The sequence below is a fragment of the Epinephelus fuscoguttatus genome, linkage group LG20 (genome assembly GCF_011397635.1).
Source record: "Epinephelus fuscoguttatus linkage group LG20, E.fuscoguttatus.final_Chr_v1".
Classification (NCBI taxonomy): Eukaryota; Metazoa; Chordata; class Actinopteri; order Perciformes; family Serranidae; genus Epinephelus; species Epinephelus fuscoguttatus.
In genome coordinates, this window is record NC_064771.1 from 23,444,493 (window position 1) to 23,461,650 (window position 17,158).

At 39.3% G+C, this 17,158-nt stretch overlaps 3 protein-coding genes across 5 annotated transcripts; 1 reads left to right on the forward strand and 2 right to left on the reverse strand.

The window, feature by feature from the left end:
- Nucleotides 1-35: 35 nt before the first annotated feature.
- LOC125880943 (dual specificity protein phosphatase 13-like) lies at nt 36-4,256 on the reverse strand. 3 transcript variants are annotated; one of them, XM_049563793.1, is made up of 4 exons: nt 3,984-4,256; nt 3,776-3,813; nt 3,596-3,676; nt 36-3,062 (listed from the first exon to the last, which is right to left on the reverse strand). In XM_049563793.1, the coding sequence occupies exons 1-4, from the start codon at nt 4,109-4,111 to the stop codon at nt 2,848-2,850; spliced, it is 462 nt and encodes a 153-aa protein (XP_049419750.1). In that variant the 5' UTR covers nt 4,112-4,256; the 3' UTR covers nt 36-2,847. The 3 variants fall into 3 exon arrangements, with proteins under 3 accessions (XP_049419750.1, XP_049419749.1, XP_049419748.1); XM_049563792.1 differs by having other exon boundaries at nt 3,596-3,679; XM_049563791.1 differs by having other exon boundaries at nt 3,596-3,813; nt 3,984-4,250.
- LOC125880946 (sphingomyelin synthase-related protein 1-like) lies at nt 2,971-16,642 on the forward strand. Its single transcript, XM_049563796.1, is given in 8 exon segments — nt 2,971-3,000; nt 3,236-3,271; nt 3,273-3,343; nt 9,336-9,911; nt 10,997-11,092; nt 11,729-11,846; nt 11,942-12,092; nt 13,650-16,642. Coding segments are annotated over 8 exon segments (1,368 nt in total). The 5' UTR covers nt 2,971-2,985; the 3' UTR covers nt 13,955-16,642.
- LOC125880945 (dual specificity protein phosphatase 13-like) lies at nt 5,038-7,967 on the reverse strand. Its single transcript, XM_049563795.1, has 3 exons — nt 7,744-7,967; nt 7,447-7,664; nt 5,038-7,329 (listed from the first exon to the last, which is right to left on the reverse strand). Exons 1-3 carry the CDS (start codon nt 7,890-7,892, stop codon nt 7,136-7,138), a joined length of 561 nt encoding a protein of 186 aa, XP_049419752.1. The 5' UTR covers nt 7,893-7,967; the 3' UTR covers nt 5,038-7,135.
- Nucleotides 16,643-17,158: the final 516 nt, after the last annotated feature.

Genomic DNA, 17,158 nt, shown 5'->3' on the forward strand with positions numbered 1-17,158 from the left:
GTCAAGAAGAATTATTCAAGAAAGATGAAGACATGTACAAACAATACAAGCATTTATTTTTATCATGCAAAGTTCATTCTTTGCAAAACACCGTTGTATTCTGTTTCTTGCACCCAAATAAAATATTCATAAAAGAAATCCCCACTGTGTATCACATGTTGGGAGATAATGATTTCTAAAAGGTCCGTCAACCCAGTCAATTTTCATTTGTCACATGTAAACATATAAGTTACACTGACTATTTATTAAGTATGCAATCAACTGATGAACCATCCTAAAATCATTGCTGTCAGACTACTCTACAATAGACATGTGTGTCTTTTTGTGTCTGACGTTCCTAATGTTTCTACAGATGATTTCATAGACAATCAAAAGATCTGAAACCTTTTGATCTACAGCGACGATCATCTCAACTAGCTTGACGAATACACCAAAGGAATTTCACACTGTGAACACTGACGGGTTTTGTCTTGTTAAAGAGACGGATGAGATTGATTCCCATTTTGAGTTTGGCCGTTGAATTGCAGAAACAAGTATCTTTTCTGAGTCATCTACAGAGTTTACAAAAAAAAAGAAAAGACATTTGGTCCATTTTGCTGTAATACAAAGTGAGGTGCTAAAGAAAAAGACATCTGACAAGAATGAGAGGTAACTGAAAGACATAAATACTGTAGCTTTAAAATCTCCTTATCATTAGCATTCATTGTTCAGTCTCTGTTTTCACTTTGCATTGCATTAAGTCTCCAAACTGTCTTTTGTTAAGAAGTTCTTTGTTGTTGCTGTAAAAGTTTATTCATTAAGATAAACCCCTTGAAATGAAGCATCTTGTTTTCGATTGTGTCCTAGTATTCATACAGTTTGTTTTTAACATCGCTGCCTCCAAAAACATACAAAAATACATAAAAGTCTGTAGCCTAATCATGGTGGCAGGTTCACGAGAAGGTAATGCAGCTTATTAAAAAACAGACAACAAAACTGGATTCTTACTTAAAGACAACTCTCCAATTCTGTGTGAGATCTTTACCACTAGAAAGACAAGATATAGCTTGGTCTGATGGTGGCGCCAGAGGTAAGGCCATGTTGTAGCCAATGTATGTTTTTATCGCCACATCTCTGCGTTGTCAGATTTGGCACAGTTTTCTTCCAGTTTGACCATACAGTCTATGAGTTAAACATGCCATCTGTAAACCTTTACTGCACTTAGGGTCAGCTGTACACTGAGCTGAATGCTAATTTGTGTTAGCATGCTAACTTCCATCCTACTCCATTGCACGTTAACAATGAGCCTACTGGATGATAACCATGATGTTAATGTGCTGTTAGCAATAAGCTATATCATGTTAGCATGGAAGATGTTAAGATACAAAGGCAAATGAGAAAGTTGCACACAAACAGTTACTGTAGCTGCTCTGCCCTAAGTTCTTATTAGCATGTTAAATGTTGACATGCTAACATATTAACATGCTAAATGTCAGTGGAACATTCATACCTGTTAGCATGCTATTAGTATTGTGAATGCTGGATGCCAACATTAGCATGTGAATTTGCAAAAGTTTAGCATCTAATGTTTAGTATGTTAACATGTTGGTGTAACATGCTAATATTAACAATAGCCTCAAAAAGGTAATATGGGCTAAAACAATGATTATAAGCTTAATGAAAATAGTTAATAGTTATGAGTGTGCAGATTTAGGGCCTGTCCCAATACCCCCTCTTCGTTAGCTCGCACTATCTGGTGTCTGTCATCTGTCCTGTTCTGCAAAATTGTCAGTTTTTTACATTACGATAACACGCCAGCTAGTATAATTATGCTGCCTCATAATGTTAGCTGGTTAGCTAGAAGTCCCCGTCGTCTGGGGGGGTATTGGGATTGGGCTTTAGCTCCTTCTGTTAACTTTTAGCATGTAAATATATTATTAGGTCAGTGGTTCCCAACTGGTCCAGCGTTAGTCATTAGTTTGTGGTCCCCACAGTTTAATATATTCAGCGTCATAGTTGCGTTTAGCTATGTTGTCAAGCTAGTTTGCCGTCTCTGTCAGATAGCTGTCCGTTAGTCACTCACTCTAAAGCAGGAAACAGCACTTCAAAATAAACGCTTTGTGCTGGAAATCCACTGTACTTAAAAATAAAGTGTGTTTTTTACAAACTTGACACATTCACCAGTCACTTGCAGTCCATTCAGAGTGGACCCACGACCCACTTTTGGACCGCGACCCAACAGCTGGGAACCACTGTATTGGCTAAATTAACATGTCAGCTTTTAGCATGCTAATAAAAAATTGAGGGCTGAGTGAGATAAATGTTAAATGAGCAACTTTACTATTGTTTTTTTCTTAAAGGCCCAGTGTGGCAGATTATATTAATAATTATGTTTTTATTAGTGTATAATCACCTGGAACTAAGAACTGTCATGTTTTTGTCACCTTAGAATCAGCTTTATATCTACAAACAGAGCGAGTCCTTTTTCATGAGGTCCGCCATGTTGTTTCTACAGTAGCCCAGGATGGACAAACCATGCACTGGCTCTACAGAGGGCCTTTTGTGTTTTTGCTTCAGCCACTGTAGTTCTCCTGCATGCTTGGCACACAAGTTTCAGTCAGTTGCAATCCACAACCTCACCACTAGATGGTAATAAATTCTACACACTAGAACTTTAATGTTTAACACGCCAACATATTAGCTAATGTCAAAGTACAGCTGAGTTTGACAGAAATTCAGTCATTAACTGCACCAAATTTCATGACTGTCCATCAGAAATATTAGAGTCTGGACCAACAGACTGACCAGCCCCACCGTCCCTACAGACACCACGCTGCTGTGGGGCTGAAAAATGTCATCTTCCCTTGACTACAAGATCTGACATGTTTTTTTCTTCTTTCTCATCAGCTGGAGATCCAGATCCAACAGCAAAGCCAGAAAATTCCTGTTGGGGTAGATTGCTCTCTTCTGGATCAGTTTCTGCAGAGCCTGTTTGAGCGGGAGGTGATGGTAGATCATGAGGTACGCTAACACCAAGGTCGATGACCGGCTCATTCCCATGATGCAGTGCACCAGAACTTTCCCTGAAGAACAGACAAGATGAAGGCAGAGAGGAGGGGGTGTGAAGGAAGGATTAGTGAGAGGCCTCAGTCTTATTAATATCATACATGACTGCCCGTCTCATGCTGTGGCCTTTCTTTTCTCCCACTGTGAGCTAAAAATAGTGCCTACAATTCATTGCCTTTGTTCATTTAAGGTCCCTTTGCAGGCTGGGCCCAACTGTCTCTTTAATCCCAACTCGTCCTCTGCTTGATAGCTTCTTTGAAAGGAGCCATGGTCACATTATAGACATAAATTCTGCAAGGTAAGACCCTTATTACTACTGCTGGCTCAAAATACACTTACATACCTTTACAAGTTGTGTTAGTGTGATGACAGGTGACATTGAAAACAGCATGATGGGGGAATTTATGAGTTTATTAAGGATTTATAGGGTGAAATAAAAGGTGTGATGTGCAGAACTTCAAAAAAACTACCACATTTTTGCAGCAATTAAACCTCACAGTGCAGAAATAGGACGATTCGTGTGAAAAAAAGAAGCCTTGAGGAGTCTTACCATCAGGTGACTTCAGAGCCTTATGAATGAAATCAGCTGCAGGCTGGAAGTAAACATCCAGATCAAAGTGTGTCGAGTCATCTGCTGGAATGCCACAATACACAAAGCTGTTGCCATAAAAGCTTTGGTTCCCTATGCTGCCTTGCTTGGAGTGAGCAGCGTTTAATACATGAGTTATACCTAATTTCTGCAAGGCAGTCTTGTTTTGGGCTACTGCCCTAGCAACACAAAGAGACAGAAACAGGTTCAAGATGTATGTGAACGCTAAGCATCACAGAACAATGTTTTTGCACCAGAATAACACAATCATTTGCAAGAGCTATATAAAAAATACACAGGTTTCCACATATCCTTGTGAGCCAAAGTGTGAAATAAAATGTATACTTACAAATTTCCTATGTAAATATTCGGCCAGACCTCATCAACTTGACTGAGATGAAGCTTACATGAGTCCAAAACCTTCTGCAGATCCTTCACACTTAGATACTCTTTTCTTTTGCCTTTCAAGTTTGACATTTTAAGTCCAAATCCCCACGTCTTGGGTCGATTACGGTCCAAATGTTTGTTGTATCAAAGCAGTTCCCATCAACTCCGGCGCAGGATGATCTGTACGAGCAGGTGTTTGTCTGCTGTCACTGGACAGTTACCCAATTTAGTGCTTAACCTAGCGTGTAGTCTTACTCGTGCAGAGGGCAGAACAACAAACAGAGCAGCCTGAGCTCTGCTTTTCACACCGCGGTGGGACTCTAATTTAATAAGCCTCAAACAGAGATGAATCATCCCATAAAGCAGTGATAATTGGATGCAATTATGGACAAAAATGTTTAAGTGCATTGCTTATACTGGATGACAGAGAGTCCGGGGTAATGCGGCGTTTATGGAACCGAAATACTGCAACAGATTCATGCAGCTGGTTTACTGCTCTGACATAAATATCTTGTGAAAGCAAATTGGCTAAAAAAAAATTAAGCTTTGCCGCTGGCTGCACATGACATCAAACAGCCCTCACACTGCTGCAAGTGTCTCTTTTAACCCTCCTATTATGTCGCAGGTCAATTTTCAACCATCCCAGGTTTCAAATTGAAGAAAAACATAATTAACCTCCATGAAATGTAATGACCTCTCTTCATACGGGGTCATGGTTGTGTTTGTAAAATGTGGGTGTGATGATGTGTTGTGAAAAGTCAGTGCTGATGTTGTATACAGTATCATTCAATAAATGTCTCCGGGTCATTCCAACCTGCAGACAGTTATTGATTCATTATTTAAAGTGCAGCTTCTGCTTACTGATGTTTCTCCAGTGGTGTGTGGAGGGGGGGGCAAATTCCAACTGATATGTACGTACAAAAATAAAATCCAGACCTGCTGGTAAATGTGTGATTCTGGTAAGATCCAGATGCAGGTGTGGTCTGACAAAGTATAGCTGTGTGTCTGCTGTTATCAAAGCCTTTATTAGAAATGTTGAGTATAGACTAGAAATATTCCGAAACTTCCAAATCTTTGTTGACATGGGAGTTACAAGATGAAAAAAATTACATAAAATGATAAACATGAAATACCGTAAAACTTCAATTAATAGCCCGGGCTATTATTTGCTTAAATCACTCAAATCAACAGGCCTATATTTAGGACAGGCCTTTAATTCCTTTCACACAAAACTGTTGTTCAGCAAAAATCAGGATATACAATTAAATTTCATTTAAACCAGTATGAATATTACTTTTATAAAGATTAGACTTCGGATAATATATCAGGTATGAATCACTCATTTGATCTAGCTCAGACAGACAGCACATGAGAGAGAGAGAGAGTTATGACACTTGAGGGCTACGGCACTCGGCACACTGACACAACACCACTTTATCCTGTTAAAACAATCCTCACAACTTGGATTAATTTTTATGAAAATGCCTTTTGATTCTTTCAATCTGAGGACCCTTACAGACTAAAGGAATATGAGTAACTTACAGGGTAATCAAGGAATAGACAAATAATTTGAGGTAGCCAACGACACGGTTTTAAACATCTGAAGAACTTATATTGAAAAATGAACTGCTTGGCAACCAGACCAGGCCTCTAATTGAGACAGGCCTTTATTTGTCAAAACGTGTAGCCACACCGGGCTAGTAAAAGGCACTGGGCGTTTAATTGGGACTAGGGTTTTAACTGAAGTGTTAAACAATGCAGCATCACCATCACAACATATCGGCATGCATGTTTTGTTATACTGCCCTGCCATTCTGTCAAAGTATTTGTTTTTTCCTGTGTCATCCAGGTGTTTTCCATCTGCTGCCCACCATCTGCCTGATTCCATGTGAACGCAGCATAATTGGGTGAGGAGACTGGTAAGTTCAGAAAGTTACATCACTTTACTGTGATGCAGCCTTTATATTATATTACAATATCCAAAATCTAAGAAAATATCTAGTCTCATATCATGATATCAATATAATATGGATATACTGCCCAGCCCTGCATAGCAGTAAGACTACTGAAGACACAGATGACTGGTTTCTCATGGTTTTAAGAACCTGAATGATGAAGAATCATGATGATTTTCCAAATACTTAAGTCACAAGTACAAATTCTACACCAGCACAGCTAAACATATTGGACAAATGTCCGGGGGAAAATCAAATCATAAAACTGCACAATGTATTTATTTATTTAACTGTGAAATTATATTTTAAATAAATTTGCAAATGTGCAAATTAAGTTTTTATCTCCCCACATTTTTTTTTAATTTTTAAATAAACAAGATTATTATCTTAGAATTATGAGACAAAAAAAGTACAGAAAAAAAATCTGCTCGTTTTTCTAAATTAATGAGGTAATAATGTTGCTAATTCAGAAAAATAAAATCTAATTTAAATAATAAATAAATTTCATTAAATCAGAAAAGCAGGCCAAATATTTTTTTATAAAGTAAATGAATTATGCTTCCCTGAAAATCATTGATGGATATGTTTAAAGCTGCTAATAAATGATTCAGAACTGATACAAACATATTTTTATATATGATTATAAATGCAATGCTGTCAATCATTCATTATCCGATCACATACCAGTTATAGATGCTTCATATAGTGAGGTATAGCCTATCTGTAGACAATTAAAATGTGCTAAACCTTTCTTACAACTAAACGATACTAAATAATTTTTTTATTGATTGTTCATGTTGTTCTAGTGTAAATACACAGCACAACATAGTGGATGTATATTTTCTTTAACATAAAACAAAAGATTAAATGAGTCATTTTGTCTCATAAAATGGATTCTGCCTGAGGGTGAGTTGATTACACAGATCTCCTACTAATATAAGGGTCAATATCCTGGGAACAGGCAGCATGATACACATTTAACACAGCGCCAGGCTCAATAATAGTTCAATACCATTCTTGAAACAAATTGATTAAAGTCAAAGTACAGTATCTCCCTCCACTGGCAGGTGCTCAATTCTTCATTTATACTGAGGAAAAACAGGCATCTGAGGCTCTGTAATTTAGAAAATCTCTTTCTTTTTGAGGTGCAGAGGATTACTCAGGATGTCTTGCGCAGTTTCAGATCCAAAGCACGAAGCTGTTTGAGGAATCCTCTGTTTGGGAAAATCCATCTGTGCTCTTTGACCTTATTGATGGCTTCTAGCAAGGTGTAACGGTGGTGGATCATTAGGTAGGCCAGGACAAGGGTGGCAGACCTGCTCACTCCAACTGCACAGTGGACAAAAACCCGAGCTGGTGAAGGAGAAGATTACTATTAGTTTAAAGCACGAGTTGATCATGGGATTTTATTCAGAGTGAGAGGCCTGAGACAAAACTGAGTGACAATAAAACAACATGATGGGTATTTACCACCAGCTGTGTCAAGTGCACTCTGAATATACTCAGCAGAGGGAAAGAAATAGCGAGAGAGGTCAAAGGATGGTGAGTCATCTGCAGGCACCCCATAATAGTCCACAGTGGAGCCGTAGAAGTCATGACTCCCCTGACAGTGCATCCTTCCATGAGCTGCATTCAGAACATGAGTGATTCCCAGCTTCCACAGACTGTAGCGATCATTGGCCACTGACCTGTGGACAAAGGAAACTGGAGTTATAGCAAGAAACACATAGGGTTACTTTTATTCTATAGGTTGCGTCAAAAACTTACATGTCGCCAAGGAAAAGGTTAGGCCAAACTTCATCCACATGGTTGTCAAACCTTTTTCCTCCGTACAAAACCTTCACCAAGTCTTTCACAGATGGAGTGGTGGGTGAAACTGCAATACTTTCTTGTAGATTGCTCATAGTTGACAGCATTTACCTACATATCAACATGTTGCTCTGAAACTACCTATTTGTAAGAGTTCTTCTTCCATTTGTTTTCTGTTGAGGCTTTACTACAACCATGTTGGTACTGACAAGGACAGGTGTCCCTGGTCTAAAATTAAATCAGTGACCCAACATCTAAATGTAGGCCAACCTAATGCTTCTAAATCTTTATAATATACATCTATGGTAGTTTGTAGCATTTAAGTGCACATATACTTAGGTTTTTTAATCTTAACAATAACACTACTGCACAATTGAAGACGCTGCAGTACCCCGTTTTAACCATTGGGTGTCACTGTTGGTAAGCTAGAGCTAAGCACTGGGTAGCTGAGTTTCCCCTGCGCAGCTACTCTGAGCATTACCGCCCTGTGTTGTCAACATAATGCTAACCAGCGCGAAGCCAGGGCGAAATGATTTCCACCAAGCCCGTGTTGTTGCAGCAAACGCTAACACGATTTCTCCAGATTCTTGTGAGATGCCATTTAGCTAGCTAGCTGAATAAATACGTTTCCGAGTCGTCTTCTGTCACATCTCAGTCCGGGTGAGTGAGCGTGAGGCGCACGCATTGATTAAGCTAGCTAGCTAATAGCTTGTTAGCTAACCACTGTTAGCTGTGGCTGAATTAGCTTGCTTGGGAAGAGTTGTTTTGATAAAAAAGAGAGGATGCTTTGGCTTGGTTTCATGTCTGCCTCAGGCGTACGTGTGGTTACATGCACAGTTAACCACCAGGTTGGCGTGTTATGTTAAGATAATGAGAGGAGTTAGCACAGTTAGCTCCTGGCCCCACCTTAGTGGTAGCCGGTGATGTAGGTTAGTGCAGGTGGGTGTTTTCCACTGGACAAAGTTGCTGACCTTCTGTTGCGTTAAAGCTGCTCTGTGTACAATACAAGCTATCATACCATGCAATCCCTCAACAGGTAGAGATGCTAACATGGTATGGATATCTGTTGTTGTTTCCACTGACACTGAAGTTAATCTTAAATGAGGATTATTCCATTTAGTGTGTGGGATAGTGTTGACTAATAATAAGATTAGTCATAATAGCCAGAAGTCATTATTTTTAACTATTGCAAAAGTCTGTCTGCTCTTTTACCTACTTTTTAGGGTGTGTGCAAACTTGGCAAATTGTTGCCTCATATGTTTGCTCAAGATGTGACTGCTCAGCTTGCCCGTGTAGCTCAAGCATTGTCTTAAACTTGTTTATCACTTCTAATTTTGTCTCAAAGTGAAGCTGTTTTTCTGTCTATGTGGCACTCTTGCATGGTTGGTTTAGAACTAGTATTGCTGATTCAGTGGAAATAAAGTGTGCCTATGAGTGCTTCCTTCTCCTTAAGATTCCTTTAATCGTTGGGGGAGAAGTCAGAGAGGAAGTGATATTGACAGTGAGGGGGAGCTCAGTGGTCTGAGTTGATATTCTGTACTTTTCTTCAGCCTTCAGAGTGAGGAGGAAATGACCCAGCTGAGTGTCCGTCGCTGGACGCCCAAACACGTCGCCAAGTGGCTGAGGGAAGAAGGCTTCTGTGACTATGTGGACCTGCTGTGTAACAAGCACCGACTGGATGGCACCAGTCTGCTTGCCCTCAGCGAGTATGACCTCCGCTCGCCACCTCTGGAGCTCAAGGTGCTGGGGGACATCAAGCGTCTGATGGTGTCTATTCGCAAACTACAGAAACAGAACATTGACGTGTTGGAGGAGCTGGGTCTTCCCTTCGACGGCCACTCTCCCACAGGCTCAGGAGGCAGTTTGGACTGGTTGTGTAATGGAGACCCAGGTAGAGACTGTGACAGCACTGACACTGCACCAGTGGGAGAGGAGTATCACCAGTACACTAATGGGAAGTACAAACAGCAGACGAGGCGCCTGGATCCAGAGTACTGGAAGACAGCACTTAGCTCCATCTACGTGGTGTTTGTGTTTGGCTTCACCTCCTTTGTCATGGTCATAGTGCATGAGAGGGTGCCTGACATGCGCACATACCCTCCACTGCCAGATATTTTCCTAGACAGGTGGGTGTGACACAGGAAAGACACTCCTAAAGTCTTATTTTTCTGGCCTGGGGCACTGGGTAACAACACAAACATTTGTCAGCTGTGAAAGGCCAAAAATAGTAATTTTTTTTTTTAATCAACTGTCAGAATATCACACCAGATGGTGGACACTATAATTGCCCTACTTCCTTGTAGCATGTTTCTATTATTGTCCTCACATATTCCTGATGGGCTAGCTTTGGTTCAAAGAGACCTTTGAGTGTGTTTTTAAAGTGACCTACTTTGTAGTGTGACCCGTTGTTTATGACCAGCTTTGAGCTTTTCATGTAATTTCTTTTCATGTTTAGTGGGAGAGCTGATTTTAGGGGAGATACCAGTGTGTATTTGGTTTGATAGATCATGTAGAAGCACCACTGAGTGATTTTAGGGTCCATGTTTTACTTCTTAAAATCAATTGTGATGTTAGAAAGTAAGAACATAGAAATTAGTTTGTAATATTTAAGCTTTAGCTGTAGTTTATTTTAACCCAAATGATGTTTCAAGGGTCTTTTTTATAGGTCTGAGACTAATGGCTAATTAATTAGTCAGTTAGCTCTTTTTAAATTAATGTATTTTTTTTTAATCACTGGTTCGGTCTATAAATTGTTTGTTTTTGGCCATAACTCAGGAATTCATAAGCTTATTATGACAAAATTCCACATAAATGTCTAATAGGATGTATTGATGAAGTGATTGCATTTTATATCCAAAAGGTCAAAGGTCAGCTTCACTGTGACATCATAATGTTCTGCAAAAACATTTTTCTGGCCGTTACTCAGCACCATATCTCAGGAACAGAAGGGAGACATTTGGTCAGATACTGAATTGGTGACCCTAATCTTGCGTGCCCACTTTGAAACTGTGCTGATTGTATAGATATTCTGTGCTGCAGGGGAAAAGATGTGCATGAAACATCCATGAATTTACAGACATGAATGTAAACTGTGACATACAACAATGAGGCAGTAATTCTAGTTTTCATTTAGAAATGACCTGAGTGAATAAAAGATTAGTAATAGTTGCCAGTTAACTTTTTGTTAATCGTTCTTTTCTCTTTTCAACAGTGTGCCTAGAATACCTTGGGCCTTTGCCATGGCTGAAGCATGTGGAGTGATCCTCTGTAATGTCTGGTTGCTGGTTCTATTGCTCCATAAACACAGGTAGAGTCCTGCGGCCTGTTGCACCAGCTATACACAAGTTTTCCTGAAGTTAGGCTGCAAAGTTTACACTAAACAATCATGGAAAATAGTTGATTTGATTGTACAGTGGTGTTGATGTTTGGTTGCACCACAGAGACATAGGGTAAGCTATTTTGGCGTAAAGTCCACACTAACCAAAATATTGTCGCAGAAAATGACAGTTTCACTTTCCTTGGGCAATTACTGGAAAGCATTATTCTATCTACCGGCTAAAAATAGGGATCATTATTCACCAACCAACATAAAAAAGGTACATAAAACTAGGACAAAGCATTACAGTTAGGTGATAACAACCCTGACCTTCAGCGAGTGTAGAGTAGCAACACATCGACTGGTAAAACTGTAAACACAGGGTAATATAATGGTAACCCATAGGGCAGGTGGAATTAAAACATTACAAACATATAATGATAGTTTACACTGGCAAACTCGTAAATTAGCAGTTGTTAATCTGAGGGTTATATACTGTAAGCCTAGATATTTGCTTTCCAATGTGGCACAAAGGATATTTATATGTTATTGCCCACGTACTTATGTGTGTTATTTCATATGTAACGCCATAGAAGATCTGGGTTAACTCTTTCTCACGACTTGTAGGTCTATCCTTTTGCGGCGCATGTGCAGCCTCATGGGGACGGTGTTCATGCTCCGCTGCATCACCATGTTTGTCACCTCCCTGTCTGTGCCGGGACAACACCTGCAATGCTCAGGAAAGGTAACACTTACAGTAATGAATTTTCTGTATCTTAAACACAGCGTCTTTGCCTCCTTAAAAGATCGCTGATGATTCCACTTCCTCTTTCCGTCTAGATGTATGGTGACATGTGGGCCAAGCTGCAGCGAGCTGTGGCCATCTGGAGCGGTTTCGGGATGACGCTGACGGGAGTGCATACATGTGGTGACTACATGTTCAGCGGCCACACTGTGGTCATTACCCTGCTCAACTTCTTTGTCACAGAGTGTGAGTCGCCTTTACATCTGAAGTTGTCTTTGTAAATTTGTGTTATATTTAGGGGGGAACACAGCAACTGAAGAGGAATACTTCACGACCCAAATCACCATCTGTATATCAGTTACTCACCCTGTGTTATGTTGAGTTCACAAAGAAACATGTTTTTCTCGCATGCCTCCGCAGTGAGAATCAAAAAACTGAGAAAATTCTTGATGATGTCATAGGGAAATGTGTTTTGGAGAAGCTAACCTACGGTAAAACACATGACTCGTGCAGTATAATCCAAGTCTCTACACAGTCGTAAGCTCACTACTTCCCAAACTGACAGCCCTGTCTGATGGGGGCCCCACTGAAAGTAAAACTTATTCATGCTTTTGTCAAAGCCAGACTCCATTGATGAAAACATCAATTTTAACTCACCGAACATGGCAGCTTCTGGTCTACCACTGCCTCGATCATTTTGTTTAATTGTGTTATTGTGTGACTTTGGTGTTTTCAAGGGTTAGTTTGGATTCACCAAAGTCCCACAATAACATAAACTACCTAACTGATTAAGGCAGTGGTAGACCAGCAACTCCTGTGTGCAGCAAGGTAAAATTACTGCTTTTGTCAATGTAGTCTGGCTTGAGGAGAGCATCGGTAAGTTTCACTTTTTGTTCAGTTCCCATTCGGAAAGGGCTGTCTGTTTGGGAAATGCTCAGAATATGACTGGATAAGTGAGACTTTTATCATCTGCACAACTAATGTTGAAGTTTATATATGAATGTTGTGGTATAGTTTTGCTGTTGTTAAATGCGGACCCTCTTTTACTTGAATTCATCAAGAATTTTCTCAGTTATTTGATTCCTTGCTGAATGTGAAGGCGTGCAAGAAAAACAAAGCAAATGGTCATATGGGGGCTGAAGTATTCCTTTTCGTTTTAAGTATAATATGTGATGATCAAGGCATTTATTTTTTAGCTTTTCAGAAGATGTTTGTCTGCTGGTGATTAGGTTTGGTATTTTTTTACCACCCAAAATAAAGTTTTGAAAGCACAAATTCAGCTTTATCATTTTGGTTGAAGGTCTGAATTGAAGGTTTGAGGTCTACTAAATGTATTTGAAGTTTACATTCTGCAATATTTTAAGTTTTTTTTATCTGTTAAAAAAAGAAATACTTCAAAAGAAGAATATTATTTTGTGTTTGACTTGGGATTTCAAACTCAAATCTGACTTTCACTAATACTTTTTGACATTCAGTTCCCTTTAAGTTGCCACATTCATTCATGAAAATCATGATTAATTATGAGCTGTAATTAAAAGCTGTGACATCAGAGTATTAAAGTAAATAATGAGGAAGACATATGAAGAGCAACAAACACTGTGACCACAGTTGGGAACATTGTCTCTTTGTTGCCATCCAGTGTCCTTTGCTGGTATTACACCTGAAATAAAAACAAGCCTCATCAGTCTGATCTGGACAGAAATAGTCTGTCTCCAAAGAATATGATTGGTTTAGTGGTAAAACAACAACCAAAAATTTGTTGAACGTATCTTCGTCTTCTCCTGTTTTTAATTTTACAAACAGACACCCCACGAAGCTGGAACTTCATTCACACGTTGTCCTGGGTCCTGAATCTCTTCGGCATCTTCTTCATCTTGGCTGCACATGAACACTACTCCATTGATGTGTTCATAGCCTTCTACATAACTACCAGACTCTTCCTCTACTACCACACTCTAGCCAACACCCGGGCCTACCAGCAGAGTCGACGTGCTCGCATCTGGTTCCCCATGTTCTCGTTCTTTGAGTGCAATGTCAACGGGCCCGTCCCCAACGAGTACTGCTGGCCCTTCTCTAGACCTGCTGTGATGAGGAGGCTTATTGGATAGTGAGCAGCAGCAGCAGCAGTACTGTCAGACACTTCTTAGCCTGTGCGGTTTAGTCTGCTTTGTCAAGTTGCCAACTGAGGCTGTGTGTGATATCTTCATCAACAAAGACTTCTGTTGTGATCCTGTTAGCACCGAGGCCTGATGGGATACACAGAGCCATACCTTCTTATATTCTGGGACTTATCTTCAAACCTGCTTCCTCTGTCATCATTTTTAGGCGGATTAAACGAAATCCACAAAACCATACAGAATTTCTAAAAAGCCCCATCAACACTCTTTGCTTGACTTTGAAAAGTGAACACAGCGGAGATATGTTTCATTCAACGGTTGCTTATTTGTCCTAGGAATAGGAATGTCATTTTATGTAGCATAAAGTGCATTTATCAGTACCTCCCGACTTTAAGAGATGGTTCAGATTTTTTTAAGTTGGGTTGTATGAGGTACTTATCCATAGTCAGTGTGGGAACTGAACAAAAAGTGAAACTTACCGATGCTCTCCTCAAGCCAGACTACATTGACAAAATCAGTAATTTTACCTCACAGAACACAGGAGTTGCTGGTCTACCCCTGCCTTGATTAGCGAGACTTTTTTTTGTCATTGTCTGACTCCAGTGTTTTAAAGAGTTAAGGCCTTTGCACCCTGAGTATGTTTGTTTCAGATCCGTTATTTTAATTTAAAAAAATCGTTACGTACACTGATTCTGATGCATTTTATTGTTCTATTCGTTGTGAAAATTCACAACACGTGACAAAGTGAAAAGACACATTTCCTCCTTTGTCTCTCAACTAAAGTCACCTATCTGGCCGTCCATTTGGCACCACAACTGCACCAAGTGGTGGAGCTGTCCTTCCTCTCTGTCCTCCACATTCCGTGTGCGGTCCACATCCTCCTCCTCGTCATTATCCCCTTGAATATTACGATCTGACCTGTTGAACGTGAGCTATCTGAGTTATGAAATGATTCTGTGCGCCCCGTTCCTCTGTCTTGTCGTGGCTGTGTCCCACTGCCACATTTTCTTCACTAATTCTTGGTCAAACGTCTGTAAAGGCTTCTGACGGACACAAAAAAACGTAGAAAATTAAATTGTTCTGAAAATTTTAAAGACAGACAAAAGTTTTGGACTCATTGTGCAAACGTGATTGACACTGTGAATTTGTCTTTATTTTCTTAAGATGTGTGGCAATTTTGGACGGAAAAACAAAAACAGACTCTGTGTGCAAAGGCCTTTAGTTTGGCTTCACCGGTGTCATTCAATAACAATAACTAACCGACCGATTAAGGCACCGGTAGACCAGCAATTCCTATGTTCTGTGAGGTAAAATTACTGCTTTTGTCAAAGGAGTCTGGTGGCTTTGCAGAGAGATCATAGATGGATATGACGGCTTCAGTTCCATGTCAGAAGGGGCTATCTGAGGGCCAGGTAAAGCTGTGAAAATCTTCTAAATACAGCATACACTTAAACTGATATTGATTTTTTTTAAGTGGTTAAAAGAAGTTTAGCTGCTGCCCCTGTCAACAGCAGTAAATTGCTTAGCTTCTGTGGCCGTACTCCTGCCTGCTTCTCCAAACTGAGGGTGTGCCGACTGCAGGTAATACACTGACTATGGATACATACCTCACACAACTCTGCCTCAAAATCCAAACTGTCCCTTTAAGAATATTTACATAACACATAATAACATAAAGCCACATCAGAAAACTCTCAGGCAGCGGTGTACCTAACCCTTCACAGCAGTTTGCCATTTTCTGTGCAATTAAAACACCTGATCATTTCAAGGTTTGTATCCGGATTCACGACTGACAGTTTTGTCTTACCTCCCACTTTGTAATGTATCAAAGAATAACTCTATGGACCACTGTTAAAGCAATATGTAAAGATCTACCTTACACTGTTGCTTTGTTTCTGTACAACAAAATGTCGTTCATTATTTTGACAAACAGATGTTATTTCTTTGCCATGATTGAAGTCTTTTTCATTCCTCCAAATAATGCTTTCATTTTGACAGTGTTACTAAATGTTAACAGATGAATTCATAGCTCATTGAAAGATACAGTAAAGTACGATAATGTCATTATCAGCCAAAAACGTTGAATCAAAGATTTATTTCCAGCTGTCTTAAATATAATTCCAGTTGCCAATTACCTTGAGTGTTACGATAGATTTCTCTGTGTAGAATGTCCCAAATCTTTCATGTTTACTGTTGGATAGTTGTATAGTGCTTTTTTTAATCATCATACAGTGTAAATTATAATAATCTTTTCACATTAATCTGTAGTGACGGTTCTCCAAAAGGATCCTTAAATTTGTATGTGTTTGTTTGTATTAATTTATTTCATTTTGTAACAGTCAATAGGTATTTTTATATTTCGTATATGATGTTACAGCAACATGCACACGAAGAAATATGTTTACAGTTGCTCTTAACTATTTATTTGAAACACTATGTGCTTTCTAAGTGTAAATGTTGATTTCAGATTGGCCTCTACATTTCATAGAGTGAAACTGTTGTGAGAGGGATGTTGTAATTGATGTGATCATTACAGCATGTTAGAAACATGATTATTATAAAGGGAGCTGGCAGTATACGACACGTCCTGTCACTGAGGGATGATGGTGTTGTGCTCATGTGCTCATGCAAAGCCACATTACTTGTTTCATGTCTCGTTCATTCATTTCCATCATTAAAGAGCTGAAATCAAAGACCAGTTTCTTGTGTGTATTTCTCCACTCACTGCACTACCTCATAATGAATGTGCATTATAAATAGACTGATACAGTGCAAAGTCTTCAGGATGAGAGATTATTAGTTTATAAAACTGTCAAAAGCTGATGCTTGCTGTGTATTTTAGCCAATATTAAGCAGTGGATGATGAGTGGACATATATAAGGTACTTTAGTTTTATATTGATTTTACAGGCCATCCAGTAAAATGTGTCAGAAAAGGTTCAGCTTTGATTTTAACTAAAAAAAGAATCTATTAGTCATATGTTCTAATGTGTGCTTTTGGTATACACAAAAATAATTTGTACATATGGTGATTATTTTTTAAAGTGTAACACTGAGCTACAAGGACATTTTTTATGTTTTACAAACACTTAGATTTACTATTTTTAGTAATAGCGTCATTTATACAAGGATAGCTCCATAGACACCTGAGCAATGGAGCAATTGAAGCAAATGCATCCCCGTTATTCAGTCAGGG

Bases quoted from the DNA above. Each gene is read 5' to 3' on its own strand.
- LOC125880945 (XM_049563795.1), bottom strand. From the start codon at position 7,892: ATGCTGTCAACTATGAGCAATCTACAAGAAAGTATTGCAGTTTCACCC. The intron at 7,665-7,743 runs GTAAGTTTTTGA...CTTTGTCCACAG, and splicing joins AACCTTTTCCTTGGCGACAT to GTCAGTGGCCAATGATCGCT. The intron at 7,330-7,446 runs GTAAATACCCAT...CTCCTTCACCAG, and splicing joins TGCACTTGACACAGCTGGTG to CTCGGGTTTTTGTCCACTGT.
- LOC125880943 (XM_049563791.1), bottom strand. From the start codon at position 4,111: ATGTCAAACTTGAAAGGCAAAAGAAAAGAGTATCTAAGTGTGAAGGAT. The intron at 3,814-3,983 runs GTAAGTATACAT...TTGTGTTGCTAG, and splicing joins AATATTTACATAGGAAATTT to GGCAGTAGCCCAAAACAAGA. The intron at 3,063-3,595 runs GTAAGACTCCTC...TCTGTTCTTCAG, and splicing joins GGCTCTGAAGTCACCTGATG to GGAAAGTTCTGGTGCACTGC.